The sequence below is a fragment of the Lontra canadensis genome, unplaced genomic scaffold (assembly GCF_010015895.1).
Source record: "Lontra canadensis isolate GAN:19392208 unplaced genomic scaffold, GSC_riverotter_1.0 scaffold7, whole genome shotgun sequence".
Taxonomy (NCBI): Eukaryota; Metazoa; Chordata; class Mammalia; order Carnivora; family Mustelidae; genus Lontra; species Lontra canadensis.
The window spans coordinates 25,825,536-25,849,114 of NW_022631001.1; the positions used below are offsets into that span (position 1 = coordinate 25,825,536).

At 54.6% G+C, this 23,579-nt stretch overlaps 1 protein-coding gene across 2 annotated transcripts in view; it reads left to right on the forward strand.

Annotated features, from left to right (window-relative positions):
- PDE2A (phosphodiesterase 2A) overlaps positions 1–23,579 on the forward strand; it is a 90,822-nt gene that overhangs the window by 43,257 nt on the left and 23,986 nt on the right. For both annotated transcript variants that reach the window (XM_032853183.1, XM_032853182.1), the window contains 2 exons: positions 16,426–16,515; positions 20,348–20,436. In XM_032853183.1, coding sequence (XP_032709074.1) covers positions 16,426–16,515; positions 20,348–20,436 — 179 coding nt within the window. The remainder of the gene's footprint in view (positions 1–16,425; positions 16,516–20,347; positions 20,437–23,579) is intronic.

Consider the following 23,579-nt stretch of genomic DNA (forward strand, 5'->3'; position numbering starts at 1 on the left):
TCTAACCCCTTAACCCCTTGTCCTCCCCTTCTACCTTCTGTCCTTCTCCTCGGCCTCTCAGCAGCTTCAGACTGAGCCCCATAGACCAGTTAAGGTCTTCTCCCCAAATTTTGGGAGGTAGACAGCCTCTTTACACTGCCCAAGCGTCCCCTTCCTGGGTACCCTGGGAGTGAAACAGGGCCCAGAGGCCACCTTTTAGTAGAACCACCACAAGCCTAGGCCCATGGGGAATCCAGGTTGAGTGAGTGAGGGAAAATTCCACGGGCCCTACAAGAATGGGGTGGGGTGGGTGCAGAGGGCCCAGGTTTCCCGCTGGCTGGCTCTTGGGCTTTGGGGCCAGTATCCCAGGCTGGGCCAGGCCTGACTGGGGCCCTGACAACAGGAAATCCTTGAAGGAACAAGCAGGCTAAGGACTCTGAACACAACAACAGGAAACAGCCTTGACATGGGGCAGCAGCTCTGGTGATAGTGCCCAGTGGGGTGGGGGTGGGAGGGAACCAAGACATGGAATGGGGGGCAGTGGGTGTTCTACTGAGTATGTGATGCTGTGTGTTATCCAGTGTGCATCCTCTGTTATGGGATACCGTGTGGGGAGTGAGTGAGTCAGAGCATGACATCGAGTGTGTGACACCGAGTGATACCGAGTGTGTGGTGCCACTCAGAGACTATGAGACCGGGGATGTGCCACCAAGTCCGTGACACTGTGATCCCGTGTGACATGGACTGTGTGATGCTGAATGATACCAAGTATGCGACACTGAGGGTGTGTCACCATGAGGAGCGAATATGTAAACACAGATGGGTGATATGGTGTGATAACAGGTGTGGTCCTTGGGGCTCAGCCGTCTGACACTGAGTTGTGAAACCAAGTGTGTGCCCCAAGCGTATGGGATCCAGCGACGCTGAGCACGTTGCCAAGGGTGTGACATGGAGTGATGCCAAGTGTGAAACCCTGTGCGTGAGGCCACAGGACACTCTGAGCCCGATGCTGGACGTGTGATGCTGTGTGTCATGGCTGATGACGATGTATAATCACACGACACTGTGTATGACGCCGTCCCAGGAAGACCCCCCAGTGGGTCCAGGCAGGGAAGTGACACAGTCTGATGCATGATTTGGAGAGTGCTCTGGCTGCTGAGTTGTTGGGGGGCGGGGGTGGGCGAGTTGGAGGGGCACAGAGGAGGTGGGCAGACAAGTTGGAGGCCACAGCAGCCACCCTGGCAGGAGATGGTGGTGCCGGGCCTCAGGGGACAGCAGAATAGTTGAGAGAAATGGATGAACTTTGGAGATATGTGGGAGGTTGAAATGACAGAACATGCTAATGAATGAGACGATGAGCCAGAGGGAGAAGCAGAGGATGTCTTCCAGGTTTCTGACTTGAGGGCCAAGTGATGGATGGTGGAGACGTTACTGAGATGGGTGAGGACTGGGGGGAGGCCAGGGTTAGGGGGTTGAGAGAGGGCAAGGAGGCAGAATTGGAGAGATCTGTTTTTGGACAGAAGTCAGACATCCAGGTGAAGGTGTCCCTTCACCTTCAGCAGCAGAGGTCAAACTGGGGATATCTTTGGGAGGTGGCAAGTGTGGCTGGGTTGACCTAGGGCGAGAGCACGGTGAGAGTAGGGGTGAGGGCTGAGGACCAAGCCCCAGCCGCAGGTGCCCAGACTCCATCATCTAGAGGCCTGGGAGGTGAGGAGGAGCAGCCCAGAGACAGGGGAGGAGTGACAGGGGAGATAGGGGATACTGAAGGGTGGAGTCACAGGAGAGGAGAGGGCTGAGAGGGAGGGAGGTGGCTGTGAGTCAGGGAAGGTGGACAGGGGAGACCGTGCTGGACTGGGCCCAGCATTAGCCCAACAGGAACCACATCAGTGATGGGGTGGGGCCTGAAGCCAGCCCGCCTGGGTGGGTGCTGAGTGGGGAGTGAAGACAGAGCACAGTCAACACTTTGGAGACCTTTGGCCCCAAGGGATGTGGAGAAGGGGCGTGGTCACTGGAGGAGGTGTGAGGTCAAAGGAGAGTAAAATTTTTAAATTATAGAATATTTGAAATACATACAACAGTAGAGAGAGTAAAAACTTGCTGTATACCCCTCACCCAAATCTAATAGTTACCAAGATTTGGGCACATTTAGTTCATCTATCCCTCTCTACCCTACCCAAGTCCCCCCCCCCCACTTTTTTCTTCATTTTTCTTTCCTGAAGTACTTTAATTTTTAGTTTTTAGTTGTGGTAAAATATACGTAACCTAAAATTTCCCATCTTAACCATTTTGAAGTGTATAGTTCAGTAATGTTAAATACGTTCACATTCTCCAGAACTTTTTTATTTTGCTAAACTGAGACTTATATCCTTCAAACAGCTACCTGTGCCCCCAGGCCCTGGCAACCACCGTTCTACTTTCTGTCTAGGAATTTGGCTACTAGGTACCTCAGATATCTGGAACCATACAGTTTTTGTCTTTTGTGACTGCCTTATTTCACTCAGCAGCATGTTCTCCAGGTCCTGCCATGCTGCAGCTGTGTCATAATTTCCTTCCTTTCAGAGGCTCAATACTATCCTATTGTATGTATAGACTGCATGTTGTTTATCCGTTCATCCATTGATGGACACTTGGGCTCCTTCCACCTTTTGGCTGTTGTGAATAATGCTGCCGTAAATGTAGGGGTACAAGCATCTCTTCAAGATTCTGCTTTTGATTCTTTTAGATATATACCTGGAAGTGGAATTATTGGATCATAGGTAATTTTATTTTTATTTTATTTTTAAAAAATATTTATGTATTTATTTTGGGAGAGAGAAAGAGAACATGCATGAGTGGGAGGGACAGAGGAAGGGGGAGAGAGAATCCCAAGCAGACTCCATACTGAGTGTAGAGCCAGTATGGGGCTCGATATCATGATCTGAGCCGAAACCAAGAGTCAGACACTTAACCAATTGAGCCACCCAGGCGCCCTATTTTTAATTTTTGAAGACCCACCATACTGTTTTCCACAGCAGCTGTGCCATTTTACATGGCCACCAACAGTGTACCAGAGTTCCGATTTCTCCACCTCCTTGCCAACACTTCTTTCCTCTCTCCTTCTTTCCTTCCCTTCCCTTTGCCCACCACCTCCTTCTTTCTCTCTTTCTCTCCCTCCCTCCCTCCTCTCCCTACCTCCTTTCCTTCCTTCCTTCCTTTCTTTCTTCCTTCCTTCCTTCCTCCATGGCCATCCTAATGGATGGAAGACTGGGGAAAGGTGATATCTCATTGTGCTTTGATTTGCATTTCCCTAATGATGCGTGATGTTGAGCATTTTTCCATGGGCTTGTTGACCAATTTGTATATCTTCTTTAAAGAAATGCCTATTCGAGTTCTTTGCCCATTTTTAAATCAGTTTGTTTATTTTGTGGTTGAGTTGTAGGACTTCCTTATATATTCTGGATACTAACCCCTAATCAGATGTATGATTTGCAGATCTCTTTTCTCAGTTGCTTTGTATTTTAAAGCAAATCTCAGATACGATGTCATTTCACCAAAGGTGGATTTTTTTTTTCAATGTCAGAAGGTACTGGGTGATGCTGAAATGTGATGGTGCAACTCACATCCAGCTTGGAAGTGTGCACATGACACTACATGAGGGTGACATTGTGGAGCACTGGAGACATGATGTATGACACTGGGGATGAGCCACCCTGAGTGAGGGCACAGGGATAGTACCATTGTGTGTGGCCCCGTGACACTCAGTGATGTATAACACTGTGGAAACCATGAAATGGCTGTGAGTCACTGAGTATGTGAGTCATGACACACGAAAGTGACAGCGATCCTGTCTGTGTGTCATCCGGGGGTGATGAGTGCGACACAGACCCGGACACTGGGAGTGAGAGGTGCCGTGGGTGTGCCATGGGCTGTGTGGGGGCGTATGATCCATGTGGGATTGGCCCCAGCCTCAAGTGCTGGCCACCAGAGCAGAGATAAGGAGGAATGCCCGACATGGACGGAAGTGGGGTCCAGGCCAAGTGTGAGTCGGTGTGAGGCCTCCTCCTTTCTTTGAACCCCCAGGAAGGCCTTCTGGAAGCAGGATGGTAACACCTTGGCAGAATGAGCCTGGACCAGCTAAGAGCAAGGGCTGTGGTGTCTGACAGTGCTATCTGGTTCTGACATCTAGAAAGTCATTCCGTGTCTTGAGCCTCAATCCCCTTAAGAATAAAATTGTAGCTGTTGGGGGATGTCACGAAAGAGTGCTTTTAAGGGAACGAGGTACCTGGCACTGAGCAGTGGCTCGGCAGTCTCTAGGGGAGCAGCACTCCTCCCAGTGCCCAGGAGGCTAGTGTGACGGGAGCATTGCAGGTGTGCAGAAAGGGTGTGCTGAATGAGTGATGTCTTGTCCTCTTGTGCCCACAGCCTTCCTCTCCACCTCTCTTGTTCCTTCTGTCCCCTGCTTGGCCTGCCCCCACGACTTGCTCCCAACCCACCCTCTCCCCAGCTCCCGCCATCCTCACCCCTGTCAGCCTCCCACCCAGGCTCCCGCAGCCTCGTTCAATTAGGCCGAGGCAATTTGCTCAAGAAAAAACCCTATAATCTGGTTAATCATACCAGTAGGGGATCTGGCCCAGGTGGGGAGGGTGGGGCTGGGTTTGGAGGTCCACACCCACAGCTGGGGGCACAGGTGTAGCTGTACCTGTCTCTCAGGACCCCCGTGTACTCCCTTGGACTCCATTCAGCAGCCAACAGAGTACAAAGCTGGGGTTTCTCCAACGGCCTCTACAGAGGTTTTAGGAGGGTCCCTGGCCCTCTCCATGTCTCGGTTTCCCTCTCTGATAATGGGAGTTGGGCTGGGTGGGGGTGTGTCTCTGAGCATCGGGTCAGCCTAGCTCGTCTCCGAGTGCCAGCATAGTGAGCCCACCCCGCCCATGGCTACTGTAAGGCCTTCTTTTGGGCTTTGGAGAAGGAGGGTGGATCAAGGGAACAGGGCCCCAGGGGAAGGGGAGGGGGTGGATGTCCTCAGAGCCTCGTCTGGAACCTGGCCACCCTAGCCCAGAGTCAGACAGCCTTTAGTCCCATGCTGCACACCTGGAGTGGGGCTGAGGAAAGGGAGCTGCTCTTTTGGGCTCACTGGCTGGGCCACGGCCTCTAACCTCACCTGAGACCCGGCACAGGGGCTCCCACAGAAGTAGGGCACTGCCAACATCCAGCCTGCCTTCCCCCACCAGTCCATGTCCCTCAGGGTGGCAGTGGCCAGAGAGCTGGGGTCACCCGTCTCCTAACTCACACAGAAGTGGCCCTGCCCCCAGCTGGGAGCCCTCTGGGGCAGGACATTTATGGTGCAAGGGTAGTCCTCCCAGCAGCTCGAGGAGAAGGCACTGTTTTACAGATGGTGAAACAGAGCCCAGGAAGGTTAAAAGATTTGTCCACCGCCACACAGGAGACACATGGCAAGGTAGGGATGTAGCCCTGGTCTGGCATGGGTGGTTGAAAAGGGGAGCAGGGTGCACGGGAGGCCGAGAGTCAGACTCCCTACATGTAAGACACCAAGACTCTCAGCCATACACTCATTCAGAGACAAAAGTAGCCCACGCTCAGGGCACACAGGTGGAGGCACAGGTCCCCCACACACGCAGATCGCTCAGGCGCAGATGTGGACATAGGGACACTCACATATTCACACTCGCACACACTCTCTCACAGAATCACGGATCTGTGGGTTTTCACCCAGACACTCTTCTAGCGGCCCACGGGGTGTAGTCTACCATAGTCCGCGTGGTGGCCTGCAGAGACACGCGATCCAGATGGCTCATGGGCAGGCCACACTCGTGCTTAGGGCACCAGCGAAGTGGGAGCTGCCCATAAAGTGAGCGAAAAGATCCGTGTTGATGAGTGTATCCGTTCTGATGAGTGTGTCCAGAATTTTGCAATCAGAGAAGTCACACAAAAGAGATTTTCATTTCCAAGACAAAATTAATATAAAGCTGGGGGTGGGACTCATCATCTCCTTACCCAGGTTTGGGGACTCCAAGGGACTTGCTCAGATTCACAGTCCCAAGGGATCTTCTGGGCTCACGTGTTACCCGGCCCTGGACTGTGTATGTATGTGTGTGTGTGTGAGCGTGAGTGTGTGTGTGTGTGTGTGCACACGCACGCTGCTGTACCCGCTTGGTGGCTCCCGGATCCTTGGGCTGGGAGAGAGGGTAGAAGTTCCAGAGACTCCGGATGTTTGTTCTCTGGCTTCCTGGGCCCTCCAAAGGCAAATAACTTTGGATGCCAGAATGCCTGCCCCGGGCAGGGCGGGTGGGGTGTTGGGTCATGTAAGGGCTGGCTGCTCCCCTGACGGGGGCCTCGCAAGATTTTGCAGTGACTGAGACCTGTGGCCTGTGGCCCCCATCACTTTCCATAAGCTTGTAGGCCCCCATCACTTCCCCTCTGGGGCTCAGGTTCCCCATCCAAGAAACGGAGGCAGGGAGAAGATGAGACTAGACTGGCCTCCCCATGGAGACTGAAATTGAGAGAGAGACATCCCAAGCTTAAGGTGCAGAAGAGAAACAAAAGCGGGATACAGGAGATAGAGGGGGCCAGTAAGGTCCAGGCTTCAGGGCCCGGCGCGGGGTCCCAGAGCCTGCCGTGTTTCTCACCCACTGCCCCTTCCCTGGAGAAGCCCTCTACCTCAGAGCCTGGATCTGCTGGGGCCCAGCCCTTGTTGAGCTGCTGAGGGGAGCAGGGCAGGGCTGTGGGGATGAGAGTAGTGAGTGCTAGAGGACAGGGCCAGGCAGAGGAGCTGAGCAGACCAGGGCAGGACCTAGAAGGACAAGAGTGGAAGGAGAGGCCTGGAGGTGGAGGAATATTAAGGGTGCGGGGAGTGAGGCTGGGAGAGTTGGGTAGAAGCTAGAGCATGACAGCTAGTAGGAATAGGCAGTGACCCCATTGTGAGATGCTGAGCCCTTGACAGAGAGCTCCCAACAGGCCTGGGAGCTCAGAGCCTACTGTGCCCAGAAGCCGTGGCAGTCTTATTCAAAGAAGGATTACAGTTTTTTGTTTGTTTGTTTGTTTGTTTGTTTTTTAAAGATTTTTTAATTTATTTGACACACAGAGATCACAAGTAGGCAGAGAGAGAGAGGAGGAGGAAGCAGGCTCCCTGCCAAGCAGAGAGCCCGATGCAGGACTCCATCCCAGGACCCTGAGATCATGACCCGAGCCCGATGGCAGAGGCTTAACCCACTGAGCCTCCCAGGAGCCCAAGGATTACAGTTTTAACAAAGCACTGCAGGTAAAGGTTGGGGTAGCTCAGAGAGGCCCCACAGAGTAGATGGGAGCCCAGAGGCAGGGGCATGCCTGAGATGAACCCAGCCCAGATTCCTCACTCCAGCCCCCAATAAAGGAGGACTATTTTTGGGAACAATGAAAGTGCTCACACATTCCTACAGGGGCAGGGAGAAGGAAGGGGGGCGGCCAGGAGCCAGTGCAGAAGGAAAGGGCCGACCCTAGTTTTCCCTCCATCTCTGACTTTGTCTTCAGTGTCTCCCCCTTGGTGGCTGGGGAGGCTTTATAACGCCTGGCCAGCCCAGCCTCCCTGTCCCCAGGGTCCCCTCCTCGTCTTGTGTCTATCCCGTTGCCTCTGAACTTGTCACTGTCCCAGTCTCTTTCTCATACCCTCATCTGCCCCCCTTCTCCCCCCACCCCCCCGCCTTGGGATCTAGGGAACAGCTGGGAAGAGCCAGGCCCTGAAGATTGAGCCAAATACAGTCATGGGACCAGCAGTGAGACTGTGGGAGAAACACATACCAGAGAACAGACAGACAGTAAGAGGGACAAACACAGAGAGCCTGGGGAGGCTGAGAGGCAGGGAAAGAGCTTGGGACAGAGTCAGGGAGAGCCCCAAGGCAGGCCTCGATGACTGTGGCAGCTGCTCTGTGCTCTCTGACTTGTCCCAAGGGGGGAATGCTCTACCGGGCTCACCCTCCCTCCACCCCCATCAGCACCCCTCAGTTCAGCCCTTCTTCCCTGCCCTCTGGAGGCCCACACTAACCCTAGGCCAGGCTGGTGCCATCCAGTATTCACCTCCCACTCTGGGCATGGTGTCTGGCACAGAAAGAGAGACGAGAAGCCTTGCCCCTGGCTTAGAGGAAGACACCCAGCCCCACCCCACACCTGAGAGGGGCTCAGCCCATCTCCTGGCCAAAACAGGGAATGGGAGGGACTTCAAAAATAAAGAGTGCTCAGAAGGGAGGGAGCCTAGTGTGTCTTGAAGGGCCCTGAGCTGGACCATGGGCCTCCTGACTCCAGGTGAGGCCCTGGGCAAGTCCTTTCCTACCTCTCCTGGCCTTAAGCTACCCCCATCAAGCTGGGGATTAGGCTCCCTGAGACCTAGGGCCCTCTAGACACTGGTCCTGCAGGGATTCTCAGGAGGTCTGGGAGGAAGACAGATGACCCATCCAGGAAGGCTGCGTGGAAGAGGTGACATCAGTCATGAAAGAAGCTGATAGCGATAGTGCTCCTCTCAGGGAAGAGCCCCTCCATCCTGACATGTTGTCCCCGGCCCCTTCTGTTCTGGGAGATGATCCTAAAGCATTGAAGGACCCTCTGGCCCATGAAGTTGCCCTGGAAAGGCTTCCAAAAGCTCTCAGCAGAAGGCACCCTCATTCCTCAGGCTCCTTCTCTAGGACAGTCACTGTGAGAGACCTGGGAAATGTTGAGAGCTCTCAGCTGTCTTTGTGGCTTGGGAGCCTCCAGAGGTTATGGGGTCCATCCATCTCCTTGGTGATGGAATGTACCCCTCTCAGCCCAAAGGCTCTCGGCACTAAGAAGTCCAACTGATTATTTTATAGCTCAGCAAATATCTGCTGACACCTGTGATGGGCTGGATGAAGCTGGGGACTGGGGAGGAATAGGACACAACCTCTGAATCTAAAAACTCCCAGTCAGATGGGAAAACCAGATTGGAACTAGTGGCAATGTATCTGGCATGCCATGCCCTGGTTGGGGGGAGCACAGGACAGTGAGTGTCAGGGTCAGATCTGCATGGGAAAGTTCATGGAGGGAGACCCAGAAAAGGGAGTTTGGTCACTCATTCATTGGTTTATTCGTTCGTGTATCCAGCCATTCCTTTGGTCATTATTTCCTGAGAGCGACTTTTCTTGACATTGGCCCAACGGGTCACACCTCTCCATTCTCTTCTGCTCAGGCCACTATGTCTGCCTTTCAGAGACTCCTGGATGGGCTTTGTCCAGCTCTGAACCCATTTTGAAGACCATGTGAGGGGCAAGGCTGAGGAAGGTTTGAAGACATTTAGGGTCAAGGAACCCAGAGCTGGAGGCCAAGTTCACCAAGGCCTTACCTCATTGCCCCTATTCTTCTTATCACATCCTTGGGGATAGGGAGCTCACCCCTTCCTCCTTCCCAGACTTCTGTCTTATGGCATGACTGAATCTCAGCGAGTTACATCTGCCTCCTTGTGACAACCTCGCTGTGCCCTGAGTAGAGGATGGAGAGGCACCAGGTGATCAGAATGACTGGGACAGCTGTGATGAGGGGGACGCTGGTGATGGGCTCTGGAAGAAGACTGTGGCATCCAGGAGAATGTGGGTCATGAGGATAGAGGTCACTACTTACCCTGTCCTGTGAATTAGGCAGTTGAAGGTGGGGAAGCCAGGAGCCTGTCCTGGCCCCCTTGGTCTGATGTCCGCCTCCCAGGGCAGTCTTGCCCTCCACACATTCATCTTTCTCCCTCCCTCTGCCCACTCTGGCTGTCCCTTTATCCTCTCTGTTCCTGACCCCAGACCCTGTGCTAGGGATTGAGAGGTTCCAGGGAGTCAGGAGCCCAGAAAGCTAATTGTTCACACAAGCCTACCTTCTCTCCCCAAATCTGTCCTTCCTCCCATCCTTCATCCATCCCCAAACATAGCCCCTGAGGGATCCAGGGGGGCCTGAAACAATTGGAGGGCGTGTTGGAGGAGGCAGGATCTGGAGTAGAAGCTGAGTCTGACTTAGAAAGGGTGAGGGGCCCGGGAGGATCTGGTTAGCCATACTGGAAGGGAAGAGCCCACAATGCGGGGGCCAAGCCCATCCGGGAAGTGGGGCACCCACGGGGCGCCGGGGGGGCGGGCGCCAGGACTGGGCTCAGGTGTATTCTACAGTGCACGTGTCTCCAGTGTGGCTCAGAGGCTGGAGACGCGGCCCTGTTGGAGTAACAACTGAAGCCGGAGTCTGCGAAAGGCGGGAGGAGGGAGGAGGAGGGGTCGGGGGAGGGGGAGGGGAAATAATAGCAGGAAGAGAGGACGGAGACCAGAGGGGCGCAGGGCGGAGGAGGACCGCAAAGGGTAGGACTTTCTTTGAGGACTGGGCTCCTGAGCTCCAGGTGTCCCTTGTCCATGTCTCCCCTCTGTCCTACTTCACTCTCTCCTTCCAGCAGCCCCGCTTCTCCCCTCCGTCAGGACCCTCCGCGAGGAGTCCCTCTCAGTAGGCGGAAGAGGCGGGAGCCCCTGACGCTGCCCTGGGAGGACTGGGCGGGTCTCACCTGAGCAAGGCCCCGCCCCTTCCTCTCCCCACCTATCAAACGGGAGGATCAAAGCAGGCACCTCCCATAATATTGTCCCAAGGTAGTAAGGTGACAGATGGTAACTACACTTACCGAGATGAGCATTTTGTAAGGTATATAATTGCCGAATCGCAGTGTTGTAACCTGAAACTAATGTAATGGTGTTTGTCGACTATTCAGCAGTAACGCAAAACAAAACAATGGTCCCAGGTTCGCAGGAGGATTGGAGGCGGTGTTTGCCCCTGGGTCTCAGAGTGTGGGCCCTGGGCCAGCAACAGCAGCAGCAGCAGCTCTGAACCTGTTGGAGATGGCAATTCTTGGCTTCATCCCGGATGTACTGTACTAGAAACTTGGGAGTGAGGCTAGCAAACTGTATGGTAGCCAACCCTCCTGGGGACGCTGGTGGGCACAGATGGTTGAGAGCCCCTGATGCCCTACCACCACCACCACCCCCAACGCGGTAGGTGTTTTGAGAACACTTCCCCCAAGCCTGACAGCCCACTCAAGCCAGGCTCTGACGTTTGCGTTACTGCACCTGTGGCCTCGGTCTCCATCCTGCCCGTTCCTTCAGATCAAGTCTCCCAGGGATCACCACACCTCTATTCTCTTGCTGCTGGTCCAGCTCAGCCTTGTTGAGGGGGAGGTCTGGGAGTGCAAGATCTAGAGCTCACAGGTAGCTCTTCTCGGAGTATCTAAGGCGTGAATGTCTTTTAGAGCCAGCTCCTTGAGCAGGCGACAGGCATGGGTGGGAGTGGGGAAGGGAGGAGGGCCTGCCTCTTGTTCTTTGTTGACACTTGACTCTCTATAGGGCTGGGCCATGCTGTGAGGGCTGTGCGAAGAAGTCACAGAGGAAGGTTGGAGTATGGGAGTTCAGTCCAGGGTCTGAGGCCCTACCAAAAGGGGGGCTTCCATGCTCTGAGCCCTCAGGAGGCTTCTTTTAGGGGAGTTCTGTTAGTCACCCTGACACAGCAGCTCAGCCTGTTAGTCCTGGGCACAGAAATGGATAAGTTCTCCTTTGCCCTAGAAGGAACCCCATTCTCCAGGAAGATAAGAGACTGTATATTGATCACCAAAACAGGAGGCGGGAAGCAAAAGAGTATAGATGGCATCTGCCCTGGCACCCCCAATTCCTCCCAACATGGCTGTCCTCCTGGGTTTCCCCCATTCTGTGGGTACCCATCTTGGGTCAGGTGCCTTCTCCCCAAGTTCTCAAGGGGACTGCCTGGAGGTTTAGGGGAGGAGTGGACAGGAGAGATAGGAGTGGGTGGGGGCTGGAGTGTGCAGGAGAGAAATGGGAGAGAAGCCAGTGAGAGGAGAGAGGATTTGGGGTGGGAAATGACTTTGAAACTCAAGGAGACATGACAGGAGAGCAGCCTGTGACAGAGATGGGAAGCATGGAGAGAAGAGAGATCCATTTAGAGGGGTTGGAAGAAACAGGGCCTAAGAGAGACACACAGCCCGGAGGGAAGGGAAGAGGCAGAGAGGGGCTCCAACACCCTGAAGATCTTGAAGGATGCCCATGCTTCAGAGAAGGGGATACCAAGGCCCACAGAAAGACCCCCAGGCCACACAGGAGACCTGGCCTGAGTAGAGCTGGATAACTCAGTCTGTATGGCCAGTCCCTATAATACAGCTTGAGTCTTGGGAGGGACTTGACCATTGGGTTTGATGTTATTACCTTCTTCTAGGCCACCGAGAGGCATGGTGAGTCTCTCCCAGGCAGTGGGGAGAGCAATAGGAGGGTTTAAAGAGGTGGGAAAAGACACAGAGACTCATGAAGATAAGATAGGAGGGCAGCTTGTGACAGTGACCCTGACCTTCAAGATGGTCCCTGCATTAGTCCCTGCACAGGAAATAGCAGAAGAACTAAGGCCAAGGTCTCTGGCTTCATATGATCCTAGGCATTAGGAAGGAGTTAGAAGTAATTTTGTCTAGACCCTCCCCTTCTACCTCAACAAGTGCAGAAATGCTGATCTAGCTACAGGACTGGCCCCAGAGAAGCCCTGACTCCTAACAGACTCCCCTTTCTTGGTACCTGGAGTGAAAGCCCAGTGTTGAGGGGAAGGGGGCCGCAGTGTCTTTGGTGCTGCCTGGCCCTCTCTCCAACTACAGAGCTGTGGGTAGGGAGCCAGCGAAAGCAGGAAGTCACCAGCCAGCTAGTCATTCTCACTGAATTCAACCACAAAACTCTACAACTATCTGTTGCAGAGCTGGAAGGACCCTTTTTTACTAATGAGCAAACTGAGACCCAGAAGAGGAAAGGGGCCTGTTAAGGTCACAGTTTCTGTCATCAGTCTGGGACAATCCTGGAAATTGCCGCTCTTTCCTTTCTTTTTTTAATTTAATTTTTATTTTTTTAATATATATTTTTAAAGATTTTATTTATTTATTAGACAGAGATCAGACAGAGATCACAAGTAGGCTGAGAGGCAGGCAGAGAGAGAGAGGGGGAAGCAGGCTCCCCGCTGAGCAGAAAGCCAGATGAGGGGCTCCATCCCAGGACCCTGAGATCGTGACCTGAGCTGAAGGCAGAGGCTTTAACCCACTGATCCACCCAGATGCCCCTTGCCTCTCTTTTCTACACACCAAACATTCTCCCCTGGGGTCTGGGAAATTGCCTGGTGGTTATGTTGATATTTATACTGAGGTTTGTTCCAAAAAAACTGAGAGGGCAGGAAATGTGACCTCCTTCACCCCACTCTGAGCCTGGGCCGCTGCGCGCACGCGCATGTATGTGTGTGTGCACTCATGTCTAAGTATTTGAGTGTGTGTGCGTTGTACATAGGGTTGTGTTTCTGTGTGCGGCCACGTTTGTGTGAGGGTGTGGCATGTATGTTGGACAGAGGCATGAGCGTTCTCAGCTGCTCCCACCAATTTTCCTGGGCTTTGGGATCAGAGCCGTTTCCTTTCCTGAGCTGATGTGGTGGAGGTGAAGTTGCTTTGAGATCTGGGGAAGATTCAGGGCTTGAAGGCCCCTGAGAGCCAGGTATGAGAACTGTCTTCCCAGTGGCTGTTCCTGCACCCCACACCCCTACTCCTGGGGCAGGAGGGGCAGGGCCAGGCCAGGAGGGAGATGGACAGAAGGATGCGGGGCAGGGAGTCTTAGGCTTCATCGGCCATGTCTGCTTCTAGCTAGCTCTGGCCAAGGCTGTGAAGCCCCTTTCTGCCACCGCCTGGACTCTCCTCAAGTTTCCTTTCCTGTCCCTCTGTCCCTACCTTTATCCTGCCCTTAGTCTGAAAAGTCACAGAAAGCTGACTAACCTGAAGAAAGGCCAGACAGGCACCCACCAATTCCAGTAAAGGACAGGCCGGGGCAGCCCCCAATCCAAGTAAAGGGCAGGTAGAGGAGCCCACCAATTAGAACAAAGGACAGACTCTCCTCTCTAAGGCCCTGGGGAAGGAGCTGGGGGCCAGGCTCCAAGCTGGAGGCAAAACAGGGGCTGGAGAGGCGGAGACCTGGGCTGGGAACCAGCTCTGCCTGACTCGTTGGCTGACCATAAATGGGACATTGCTTCTCTTTGGATTTCGGTCTCCTCATCTGTCAAATGAGGAGACTAAGCTGTCCCAAGCCTCCCCACCCCCCGGCCCCGCACCAGAGCTCACTCCATCACCTTGGCTGCTCTTCTTCAACTTCCACAGCTACACACATCAGACTGCACCAGAGGCCAAGAGCCCCAGGGCTCTGCTTGTCTACCCCCCAGCCCCGCCTCCAGGCAGGAACAGGCCGAAACCAGCACCACCTTCTGAGGAGGCCCCGACCTGGGAGCTGCAGCCTGAGGACCCTGGGTTGGCAGACTTAATTTTGGGACATGAGTTCTTTCTCCCCCCTTTGAGTCTGCAGAATTGACCTTAAAAGGCCATAGTCCCCCTGTCCCCACCTTCGTCCTGCACTTAAGTCTGAAAAGTCACAAAGGCGCACCTGGGTGGCTCAGTCTTTTAGTGTCTGCCTTTGGCTCAAGTCGTGATCCTGGGGTCCTGGGATCAAGCCCTGCTTTGGGCTCCCTGCTCAGTGGGAGGCCTGCTTCTCTTTCTCCCACCCCTCCTGCTTGTGTTCCCTCTCTTGCTGTGTCTCAAAGCCAGAAGGAAATGGCTGCCCCTGCGTGAACCTCTGTGTGTGCCTGGTGGGTGGGCTTGGGTGTGCTGGGTGCTTCTGTGGAGAAGTGAAGGTCTGTGGCTGTGTGGCCTGGTGTAGGGTGCTGAGTACATGTGAAGTGTGATTGGGAATGCCTAAGGGTTAAAGGACAATTAATCCAGTGTGGGGGGATTCTGATGTTCGGAACCAGCAGCTTCTGATGTCCAAGGGCAGAGATCTATTTCCATGACCAAAATGTGTCTTCATCCCTGAGCAGAAGGAGGGGCTGGTGGGAGGCTGGGGTGTGGGGAGAGCAGTGGGAAGTGAGCATTTGGGGAGAAAGTCCACTGCAGCTGCTCACTCCTGGGAACCCAGGACTTGGTGGCAACAGGGATGAGGGGGAAGACTGAAGCCAAGAAGACACATGGCCAAATGCTGTAGCTGAAGCCTGGACCCCAGGCTTCTCCTGGACCCCAGCACAGGACTTCTCTCAGCGGCCTCTGAAAAATGGGCCCTGAGTCAATTCTTGCCCACCCTTAGGGACAGGCAGCTCACCTCCTCCCTCTCTCCTGGTGGCCTCTTTCTATGTGGTGTGACTCTGCCTAGAAAAAGGTCCTTCATCCCACTGGGCTGAGGCCAGCCTCCTTCAGACCTGTGGGTCTCCAGCCTTTCCCTGGGGCCATAGAGTCCTGTCCTGCTGCTCGGGAGAGCCTGAGAGATTGGAATCAAAGACGGAGACCCATGGGTCTGCTCTGCAGTAGGCTGAGCATCCCCAGGTCCTCCAGTCTCAGCCACATGCAGGCCTTGGTTTCTGGTTCCCTCCTTACATGGGTCACCTGTGAATGAGTCTCATCTTGTCCTTTCTTGAGATGAAGTGCACTGGAGCTAATCTAATCCACCTGCAGAAGTGGGGGAATGGTCATCTTCCCTATTCAGGTTAACAGATCTTTATTAATATGGCCTGCAGTTCCAGCATTTTAATTACTACCGGCCACACATACACTATGGGTTCATGCGGAGCTTGTGGTTCACTAAGACCCTCAACCTCGTAACATTTTTATATGAATGGGGGCCAAGCCATGTCTCCTTCCTCCTATGGTTAATAATTTTGCTTTTTGAACACAGACCCGGCCATCCACAGAAAAGAACTTCAAGGGCTAGGGGGAGGGCATGGCTGAGTGGATGGTGTGAGTCATGAGCCTGCCTTGGCCCTGGATCCCCTGTTCCATTACCTTTCTTTTTGATCCCTGCGGCTCAGCCAAGTTAATAGAGTGAGAAGCATGGACCTTTTTTGTCTCTGTTCCGGCTCTCCAAGGACAGGACTGTTCCTGGGATGGGAAGGCTGTGAGGCTGTCAAGGCTGGCTTCTCCTTCCTCCTCTATCCAGCCAGGGGCTGGCCCAACTGTGGTTTCTCCCACCTGTGGGTTCATTGCTTGGACTGTTGCTTCTCCCAAACCAGGATTCAGATTGGAGGGTTTTTGGTTTGCTTATTTTGCTTTGTTTTAATATGGAAGGTTATGCTTACCTTTCTATGCTAGAATTGTCCTTGGCTAAAGGACAAGAGGCCTGGGGGTGAATCTAGACTTGAACTTTTAGTGTACTATGAGTACTTTGCTAAGCCCCTGACCCTTCTCTGAGCCCCTTTCCCCCATTACTAAGAAGAGTGGACCTGGATGCACTAGGACCTTAAGACTTGTTGAATTCTGAGATTTTAAGATCCTGGGATTCAAGTGTCTGAGAGCCTTGGGCTCTGGTTTAAGCAGGGAGTTTGTGCTCCTAGCTGTCTGGGCCGTTGGGGCTGCCCTGGCCTGCCTGGAAAAAGCCCTCACTTCCCTTTCCTCTCTTCCAGGATGCTTTGCTGAGCCTGGGCTCCGTCATCCACATAGCGGGCTTCCGGCGGGCTGTCAAGGAGGCCCTCTCAGCTGTGCTCCCCAAAGTGGTAGGTGCCTTGGCCCACATTTTCCCCCCAGCCCCCAAACCTTTGCCCAGCTCCTTGCTGTACCTCACATAAATTTGAGAAGGAAGGAAGAAGCAGGGGCCCTGTACCCAGGGCCTCTCGTAGGGAAGTGAAGGTTTTGAGTAAGTGTTCTGAGAGGGTGTCCTGAAAGAGAAGGTCTGAAGCTAAGTACCAGAGAATGAACTTGCATAGGAATTCTGAAATGTCAGGGGCAGACAGGAACTTAGAGCTTAAAATTGGGAAGATCGTGTCTCGAATAATGGAAAGGATTCCCCTGGGATAATAGCGAGAACACAGTGGAGTCAGCTGGGCTTTGGAATATGTAGCAGAAGAAGTTGAGGGTAGACGTGCAGGAGAACTTCCTTGATGCCAAGTCCAGGAGTTGCTAGAGTGAGAGGCACAGCTTTGTTGAATGAGTCTGTGTGAGGTGACGTGTCCTGCCCAGAGATAGGAGGCTAGACAAGATGACCTCTAGAAACCTTTAGACTTCTCTCTGACCTATCCCAACACCACAGATGGTTATAGACACAGGGCAGATGGAGAGCAGCTGCTTAGGCCCATGCTCACCCCGGCCCACTTGGTTGTCTGGGCCCAGAGTGCCTTGCTGAGGGGACTGTGTTCCTCATGAGGGGGCGCGGTCTGAAACTGCCGAAGGAGCATAGAAGTCTTCCTGGAGGAGGAGACACCTCAACTGGGTCCCCAGAGCCTGGAATCTCCTCTTCCCTACTTTAGACCCAGCCAAGGGCAGCCTCTACCAAAATGTGACACCCCTCACCCCGCCAGTCTCCACCCCCACCCTTGCAAGTCCACCATATCTGAATCTGCTTGATTAATGAACCTCCAGAGGCCCGGGGACGGGGGGTGACTCACCCAAGGTCACACAGCATGACAGGGACAAATGGGGCTTGGCTCCTAAGCATCCTCATTCTCTCTCCTCAGCTCTGGCTTCTCAAACCTTCTAGAAGTTCAGAGCCCAGGAAGAGGGCTAATGAGTGAGTTTTATTGAGCGTGAAATTGGTAGGAAGTGGGTGGTGTGTTGGCGCCCCAAAATAAATCCTCCCAGAGAAGGATAGGACTGAGGCAACATCTGGCCTGGGATGGAGAAACATGTGGAAAGGAGGGGGTGGGGAGGCTAGCAGGTCAGCATCTGCAAGGCTATCCTGGGCCCCTCTGTGGCCATGGAGGCTGCCCTGGGAGGGGTAAGGAGAAGGTGACTGGTTAGGTCTCCACAGGCAGGGTGCTTGGTTGTTGTGCCAGCACAGATGCCCAGCACTGGATTAATTGTATCCCCAGATCTGGGAGCTTAGAAGTCAGCTGTGGTCCAGGCCATTAGGTTCCTGGGACAGTGGGACATGTCTACCTTAGCTCGTCCAAGAGACCTGTATGAGCTAAGGGACCCCGACTTTGGGGAGCTGTGGTTTAACTGCAGGAAGGGTCTCAGCACACCCCCTCTCCTGGAGGCATCCCTCCTCCCCCCCGCCCACCTCCCCCACCCCCGCTAGAGAGGTGGGGACAGGGGAAGTGTGATCTGCCCCTGGGGAGGGGTAGATGAGAGGTAGATGAGAGGTCTCAACTGCCCACAGGGGATGGGGGAGATGGGAGGTCTTCTCTGCCCCCAGAGAATTAGAGGGTCTGGTTTGCCTCCAGGGAGTCGGGGGAGGGTTAATGGGAAGGGTCCACTCTGCCCTTAGGGAAGGGTGAGGAGATGAGAGTGTCTGACCCCTAAGAAGGGAGGGGAGAGGAGAGCATCTGCTCTGCTCCCACGGAATGGAGGGGGTGGGGAGATGGAAAGGGTCTGGCTGGGCCCCCAGGGAGTCGGGGGAGTTGGGAATCCTGCTCTGCACCCAGAGAAGGGAGGGACGTGAAGGCGTCTCTGCTCCCCACGGGGTGGTGGGAAGGGGGGCACTGGGGGAGGGGTCTCCATACTCCCCCTCGGAGGAGAGCCACCGCACCTGGCCCTCTCATCAGCACCCATTGTGGCAGGCAGCCCCGAATGCAGATGGTGCTGATGTGTCTGCGATGGTTCCCTCCTTCTCTCCAATAAACTCAGCTAATTTTAACCCAGAGGGCTGGGAGTGAGGGGGTGGGAGGCAGAGGGACATCCGGAAGCGAGGAGGATCTGTCCTCCCTGCCTCCCCACCCCCAGGGTAGCCACCTCTCTCTCTGTCAGGGCCAGGCTCTCCGTGTGACCCTGGGTGCTGGGGCTGGGGTGTCTCCTAACCTCTTTGGGCCCGATCCCTCAGGCCCTTCCCAGGCTGCTTCAACGACTAGAGGAGCAGACAGAGGCAGGATACAGATGAGAAGAGGCCTCCCTCTCACTGGTTTCTCCATCCCTGAGCTCGCTGCCCGGACCCTTCCCCTAGAGGACAGGGGCCTCCAGGCCTGGCCAGTGCCTGCCCCTCATACTCGTCCAGGCCCTATCATCCCCAGCCCACACCACCGATGAACTGGCTCAGGTTCTCTGGAAGTAGGACTGGAACAACTCCTGGGGCTGGGAGGGTGAGGGCAGCCAAAACCAGAGTGGCTGGCAAGACTGTGGACTCTCACAGTGGCGGAAGGGCAATGGCTTCGACTGGATTCCACACTTACTGCCACACTTACTGCCGGTGGCCTTCAACACCCAGCGCCAGTGTCACCTCCTCCAGAAGCCCTCTCTGATAGCATCGGCAGAGAGGAGAGCACTCCCTTCCCCTCCCAAGAAAACAGTGTCCCTCAAGACACTTAGCTCGGCATGCAGGGGCCCCCAGCTGGGCCAGGGCATCCGCTGGGCAGCCCTGGCCTCTGTGTCTCCCTCTGCACCCAGAGTGCAGGGCCTTGGGATGCTCGCTGAGGCTGTGCTGAGTTGGGTGTGGAACCCTCGGGTAGCCAGTCCTGCTTGGAGGGGATGTGGCTTTTCACCCATGGGTCACTGAGGGCAACAGCTTCTGCCAAGACATGGTGTGGAACTGAGGCCAAGACGGCTCTGGGCCCTTGGGGAAGGCACATTGACAAGCTGAAGACTTGACAAGCTTCGAATAGAGCTTTGATCTCACTCTAGGGAACCATCATTCCAAAAGACGCACCTGCTCCTATCTCTCAGGGCTCACAGCAGCCTCCCCCCAGCTCTGTTTCTAGGCCCTGCTGACCCCAAGGCCACCTCCTGTGCCCCCTACCTCCACTGCCAGTTCTATAAATACTCTGTGCTCTTTACACCGCGTATCTACGACTCGGCCCAGGCCCAGAAGCCATTCTTCTATGCCTCACCCATTCCCCAAATGCGTCTAATTTTCCCAGCAGTTACAGTTTAAGGTCACCTCTTCTTGAAAGTACTTCTGGCTTGAGTCACAGTGTGTGGTTTCTTGTAGAATTGTTTGTGTCTCTGAGGTCTGAGGTCGAGAGGGAAGCTTCCAGGGCATTCTGAGCCCCTCCTGCCATACAGCCCTGGATGGACCACTCTGTTGACCACTCTGTTATGGTTCGCTGAGACTGGAGTCACAGCAGGGAAATCTCTCGGGGTGGGGGGTGGGTGGGATTTGTCTGCACCTTTGGCCCTTTAGATTCTCTCCCCAGCACTTTGGATTTGGGGTGATAGACAAGGAAAGCCAGCAGGGTCATGGGCCACTGCCTGCCCAGAACCCCTCCAGGAGGAAAGGGTGCTTACAGGAGCTCTTCCACCCTGGCTTCAAGTTAGACCTCACCTGGGGAGTGAAACCAAACAGATGCTTGAGCCCACTGCCAGAGGATCGGTGACCCTGTCAACCAGATCTGCATCAGCCCTGGGACAGGGCAGCTGGGAGGGCTGTCTGTAGGATCTCATGAGTGCCTTCTGTCTTAGGAGACTGTCTACACCTACCTGCTGGATGGGGAGTCCCGGCTGGTGTGTGAAGACCCCCGTCATGAGCTGCCCCAGGAGGGGAAAGTCCGGTGAGCCATTCTGTACCCTGCTGCCTCTCCTACAGTCAAGGATCTCAGGCCTAGGGGACCTGCCAAAGTCATCTGGTCTGACTTTCCCCATCTGCCCTTGACCTCAGCTTCCCTGCCAAATGGGGTTCCTTGGCTGGGTTACTGACTCCCCATAGAGGAGAGAAGCAATGTCTTTTCTCGTGCTGTGTTGTGGTAGTGGACAGCACAGGAAAGTACCCAGTGGTAGTTTTTCTTCTAGAAACCTAGACAGCTCCTTGGAATTGCTACAGCTTCTCAGAAGGTCGGGGCTAGAGTTTATCATTAGAAGGCTCTGAGAACTGCCACGGAGGTTCTCACCAAATCCCAGAATGCTGGGACCTATGGGAGCACATGGTATCAACCCAGTGTCCGCAAGCAGGGAGATCAGAGACAGGTGTCCTGCTGTGGGTTCTGAGCCCCAGTGCCTGGGTTCAAATCCCACTTCCCTTTTACTAGCTGTATAACCTAGGGCAAGGTACTCAACCTCTCTGGGCCTCAGGGTTCTTGTTTGTAACTGCCAATAATGATAGTTACTTATCTCCTAGGGTTGTTGCAAGGATCAAATAAGTTTAACACAAGTGAAGCCCTTAAAAGCCTTCTATTAGAAATGCTAAGCATCTGGTTTTGTTTTTGTCAGGATGGAATGTTGGAATCCCTGACCTTAGGCACACGGGTGGGACGCCTGGTGTGCTATGGTCCCCTGATACTCCTGAGCCTAAATTGAATTCAGCCTCCTTATCTTCCACCACGAGATGTGTCCCAGGCCACGTATCTGGTGTGTGATAGAGCCAGGCCTGGGACACAGTCTCCTGGCTCCTGGCCATTCAGGGGACAGTCAGGGGAAGTGGAGCTCGTCAGATGAGACAGTGTTGACAGGCAGGACTGCTGGTCCAGAGGAGGTCAGGCCGCAGAGGACATGGTCACTGCCTTCTCAGTACCGCAAGGCCATTGTGGGCCCAGGGAGCACGAGGTCGTAAGCTGAGGGCTGAGTGGGCACCAGTGGGGTGTTACTAGAAGGCAGCACTCTACTCCCTGGTGGGGAGGGCTTTTCCAACAGGCCAAGGCCTCCAGGAATATGGCTTTTTCAGGTGGTAGCTAAAGCCAGCAAGACACATGGCAAGACCTCCTTTCACGGAGGTCATGGAAATAATTGCTGTTTGGGGCTGCTGGAGATCCTGGTCCTGGGGATGCTGGTAGTCTTGAGGCCCCTCCTGACACTTGGGACCCTGGATTCCAGGACGCTGGCCTCTCTCTCCAGCCCTTCCCCCTCGGAGAGGCTGGGGCCTCTCCAACAAGCCAGAGCCTTCTCACATCCTGTTCTCCCATTTTGTTCCTCTAGGGGATGGGTGGTGGGTGACCCTCTCCTCTTCACCATCTCCTGACAGCTCCTTCCCTCAATGACTACGCCATGCCACTCTCTGATTTCTACTGTCCCATCTGTAAGATGGCAGGAGAGGACTGGCAGGTCTTCGGAATCTTATGGAAGAAGAATGCTTATAATATCCCCTTTCCTTTTCGGAGCCAGCAGCCCTACTACTAAGAACTCTGCTTTATATATGATCTTGCTTCACCCAGCAGGGTTCCTTCTAGTGGCCAGGGAAGGCCTTCCTGGGAGAGGGACACAGGACCAAGGGCCCAGAAGGCAGGAAGGGAGCATCCTGCTGGGTCTGCCCTCCCTTCTGAGCCCAAGAATGCTCCCCGGAGGCTTTCTGCTGTGAGGAGGGGTGGGGTGGGGGTCTGCCGTCCAGGCATCTTGGAGAGCTCTCAGATCTTCTGCACCTCTCAGGATCCCCCAACCACCACCCACTACCTTCAGATTCAGTAAAGCTTTTGGAAAAGATAAGGGGGCCACAGTGGAGAGGGGAGAGTGGTGGTGGAAGGCAATTAAAAGTGAGTATTACAATGCAATTAGCCCAGAGTTCAGTGGAGATGGGGAGGTGAGCGCCTGCTGTGAGACTGGGCTCAGAAATCCCAGGAAGAGGCTAGCAAGGGGCCAGGGGAGTGAGGCAGCCCGCATCCCAGGGGACACAGAGTTCAAAACTCATTCAGGTCAGCAAGGATTAGGGGTGAAGGTTTACGTCAGTCTTCTCTCCTGAAATCTGTGCTTTGTCACACCCCCAACCCCACATCTGGCACTGAGTCCACCTCCAAGGCCAGGGCTAAGACCTAGCTAGGTATGCGGAAGAGGGAAGAGCACCAAAATGGGAGTCAGATGGGCCTGGAGTCTAGCCCAGCCCCCTCCCTAACTCCCTGTGCCCACTTCCAAGCCTGTTTTCTTCTCCCTAGAAGAGATAACAGTAGCAGCTGTCTTTTGAAGAGATGAGATCCTGGATGCCCAGTGCTCCTCCCAGTGCCTGGCACAAGTCTGAGCTCAGTGGTTGCTGATTGCCCTCCACCCCAAGCCCCAATTTACTCATCAGGGTGACCTTGAGAAAATTTTTACTTCCCTTCCGACTTCAGTCTTTTTTTTCTATAAAATGGGTGAGGCTGGGTACAGGGTCCTTCCAGTGGTGACCCCTGTGATTCTGGCCCCAGTGGGAGACTGGACAGCTGCTTCATCCAAAGGTGGGGCCCGAGGCTCTGGCTGTGCCCAGTGGAGGGGGCACCACTCCAGGAAACCCTGGAGGGCTGGCAGGGCTGGGAAACAGCAGCAGGTGTGAATAGAGGTGGGTCATAAAGACAGATAAGGCCCGGGGAGAAAGAGGACAGGCTCAGTGTGGTGTGAGGACAACAGGGGGAATGGGGAGACCCCTCGTGCCACTGTCCTCCACTGTGGGCTCACAGGTCACCAGTTTCATCCCCACAATGTGGTTTGGGTTCCCTACCCCCTCATGCTGCCTCAGTCCCTCTTCTCCTGAGCAAAGTCCTTCCTGGGGCGGCTCCATCTCAACCAGCCATACTTCCCTGATTTCTCCTGGCCAGCAGGAGGCGCTCTAGGAGGCCTGCTCCATATTGCCCCCATCCCTGAGGAAGCTCCAGTTTCCAAAAAAGGTGTTCCGGCCGTGGTGGCCTCCCTCGGGGATAGGTCTTTCCACGAGAAGAACCGTGGGCTGGGCGTCCAGGAGACCTGGGATCCAGGAGGGTGTGGCTGAGACCCCCCCACCACCACCCTAGGCCAGTAATTG